The 3,756-nt window shown below is 33.8% G+C and overlaps 1 protein-coding gene across 1 annotated transcript in view; it reads right to left on the reverse strand.

Annotated features, from left to right (window-relative positions):
- LOC119839750 (poly(U)-binding-splicing factor half pint-like) overlaps positions 1–3,756 on the reverse strand; it is a 12,947-nt gene that overhangs the window by 1,441 nt on the left and 7,750 nt on the right. Inside the window, exon 4 of the mRNA XM_038366189.1 lies at positions 199–289. Within this exon, the coding sequence (XP_038222117.1) occupies positions 199–289 (91 nt within the window). The remainder of the gene's footprint in view (positions 1–198; positions 290–3,756) is intronic.

The raw sequence follows: 3,756 nt of genomic DNA on the forward strand, positions 1-3,756 counted from the left end.
CTTTTATGGGGTAAGGGAAAAGGAAAGGATTAACGACTGGAAAGAAGGAATGGACTAGGACGGGTGAGGAAAAAGAAATGGGCCTCCATATTAAATCAATTTGTGATCAACGCGTTCGTTATACAATATGGATTTGTTACAGACCCCAAAACAATGGTAAGTAATTTTTTTCTGTTTGCCTTACAAGAATATGCACACCATAGATGAGGAATCTTGATGGTGTTGGCATCACTGGCAGCAAGGCACCATTCTTGTGCACCACCACTTTATTATCCAAGTTTATGTGATGCTACAGAGAAGAAATGCTGCACTAAATGTGGTCATCATTGTGCAGCCCATCACGCACGAGCTGACAAGACAAGCTTCTGAGCTTCTGTGTGCAAGCTACAACGGTTTGGGAGTGGCTTGATCAGAGTGATGTTGAAGGAGCAGATGATTTTATTGAAAATCATTTAGATGTAGGTTCCAATCAAATTTCAAATATATAAATTCAAAAAATCCTCAAAAATGCCCCACGTAATTTAAGGACGCCCCCTTTTTTGATACAATTACCAGCTACGTGATAATTTGACATTGCTGTATTTAAGCCGTCATCGTCGTTATTAACCCAATGCGTCTTATTTGTTTATTAAAATGTGTTTTTAGTTTTTTCATAATATATTTATTATTGACTTAATTTACTAACCGTTTGGAGGTTATAAGTTTTACGTTGCTTTTTGGAATGCAAATGTGGGAAATTAAAAAAAATACGCTAAAGATTTTACAACCATTAGCGTATTGTATTTACTTACCAATTCCATATTTTATGCCGTGTCCAAAAAGTAGCTCATTACAGAGCTCAGTAGATAGTCATCTATACAAATAAATCTAAAATTATTTATTTCATAGCAATAGGTATTGCTCTGCTATTACACTCGTTATTAAATATTTTATATTTTATATGGTATTATTAACGGAATCCGGAACACGTATATTAGTTGGAAATTAAAGACAATCGATATTCAAAACTATAAATTGAAAGTCAGGAGGCAAAACCAAAATACTCGAAAATGCCGTTTGCGGTTTGACGACGACGCAAGATCACCCTGACAAATGACACTTGACAACCATTGACAACTGAGAAGTGACATTACCATTTGTCTTTGTCCAATGTCCCTGGGATTTTTTGATTGGACGCTTCCATATGTGTTTTCCACATGTTTCTTCCGTAGGTCGATAATATCTATTAGTGCAGAATTAATATAATATGATTATTATTATCTATGCTGTAGACTAAATCAAGGACGTAATAATTAATACATAAACTTCGTCCATGGGTTGCAATAATATATAAAAGATAACAAAATAACAAAAATAACGTTAATTATTTTTAACAAAAGAACAGGAGACAGAGACACAATCACGCGCCGATTCAATGCGCCTAATTCTCTAGTGCTGCGCGCGCGGCGGACCGATCATAGTTCGTAACGTTACCTTTTTCATAAGTGCCTCCGAGCCGCAACCTAATTTAAGACGTTGTCACGTCAAAAATACAAAAAATAAACAGTCGAATTGATAACATCCTCCTTTTCTTGCTGTTTGTTTGAAAATGAACTAATTGCAAAACATTTAAATACATTAACGGACTTATTCGACTTATTCGAGCCGATTTCTCCAGGACTCAATAAAACTAACTCACATAAAGGGATTACATTGATGTTGGACCTAGGCACAAGTGCCTTTTTTTCGAGACTACTTTCATGGCTCTGTTGTTCAGAATTTCACAACGAGCTAAAAGATCCTGGGAACTTGCTCGAGTATTAACTTGAAGTCTCTTGATGTCTTTCTGTGGCGCTATGGGTATCATGATGATCTGAAGAGCGATTATCCGAGCGTTACCTCCATAGATTATACACTTATATACTGGTAACCGCGGTCGAGCGAAGCCAGGTTAATTTGTTATTTCCATAGTATCACAGCTTACTAATTAGTTACTGTAGTAAACATAGATTTGTTTTAACATAATATTAATATTATGACGTAGAGTATTACCTACTGTGGGTTATGGTACGTTGTGATTTGTGAGTTGTGAGTTGTGCCTAAGGATTAGGAATATGCACAAGTAGCTTTCCGCACGCATTACAGATTTTTTTCGCTTCGTCGATTGTCATTTTCATATTATATATGTGTGATTATCACACAGACAAAACGGACAGAAAATCAGATAAGCAGACAAACAAAAAAAAAACAATTGTAAAGCATTTCAATGCTATGAGACTAAAAATTAAAAAATAAAATATTCGTATGTGTATTGTCTGATTGCTAATTTATTATTTTAAATATAAGTTCTAAATCATCCATAATGTCCATTAGCCTGATTCAGTATCTCAAATTAGGACAGTGTGTAGTAACTAGTTCTTAATCTGTGGACACAGAAGTGTGTGTTAAGCTCTTTAATTTCTAAAATTGATACGGAATTTAGATAATAAATGTTGGTGAGTGTAATAAGCGTAATTATTTATAGTCTCTGGACTAATTAGTAATCTGTGATGGCGCTTAAACAACAATTAGAGGTTATTTCTACAGAATTAATAATTTTTAAAGAAAAACACAAGTTAATAGAAGGAAGGAAAATTCATGATTGGTTCAAAGTGGGGGAAAATGTATTTACATTTTTTTATAATCTTGGAGTACAGCAGCGATGGAACTTCTCTGCTTTACAATATGAGGAGGAAACGGCTGCTATAATTTCATCGGTGACACAAAATAAAGATTGGCTGGAAAGTTTTATAAGCCTCTATCCTACTATCCGAATTGATCTAGATTTGGTTTGCTCAGCTGCAAATATCTGCAGAGTGCGCTCAGGGATAGAAGCATTGTTACGAGGTTTTCATGACATTGACCCCAAATTCAACAATGTTCTGTCTGACTTAGAAAATACAGCAGAAGTGGATGAATTTGATAGAATTTTAAAAATATGGATTGACAGTGGTCATCGGCTTAACAATTTTTGTATTGATCCTACCATACCACATTGCCACTGGTGGTGGTTTTGATTATAATTATTAGATGTTAGTATTTTTAATTCAGTTACATATTGTTTTGACTTGTGTTGATGTGTATGGTGAGCTCCATGATTGAGATTTATTTTGGTTGAATATTTTTTTTTTTTAAATTAAACATTCAAGTGTGTCTGAAGTTTTATAAGATTAGATATTGTTTCATTTAATAATATTTCTTATCAGAAATTGGTTAATATTGTGTTTAGATGCAGATAAATATTTATATGATATGTTAAACTTAGACAAAGTGATAATTGACAATTATTAATCACATAACATTGTCGGTCTGTAACTATATAAAAGTTTTAGATAATATGTTTATGATGTTCCTATGACAACATATAATAATAATGGATAAAAAACAGTTTCACACAGTTATAATTGGATGGGTGATCAATCTTCTGCAGTGGCTCTTAAGTTCATTGGAACAGAGCCCCGAGTGTCACGAGTCTTTTCACACTTTACCAATTTTTTTTTCAATACTTCTTTCTCAGAAAATCTCTTCTACTGAGAAGAATCAAAGAAAAAAGTTGTATAGTTGTGTATAAGTACAACTCAAGTGTAATGTCAGTATTAAAATTAATTGGCTACATAATAATTGTCCTGTTGTTGGTTTATGACTTTTGCACTTATATTTTACTAGCTGCGCCCCGCGGTTTCACCCGCGTAAGTCCCTATCCCGTAAGAATATCGGGATAAAAAGTTGCCTATATGT

This window comes from Zerene cesonia, chromosome 4 (genome assembly GCF_012273895.1).
Source record: "Zerene cesonia ecotype Mississippi chromosome 4, Zerene_cesonia_1.1, whole genome shotgun sequence".
Taxonomy (NCBI): Eukaryota; Metazoa; Arthropoda; class Insecta; order Lepidoptera; family Pieridae; genus Zerene; species Zerene cesonia.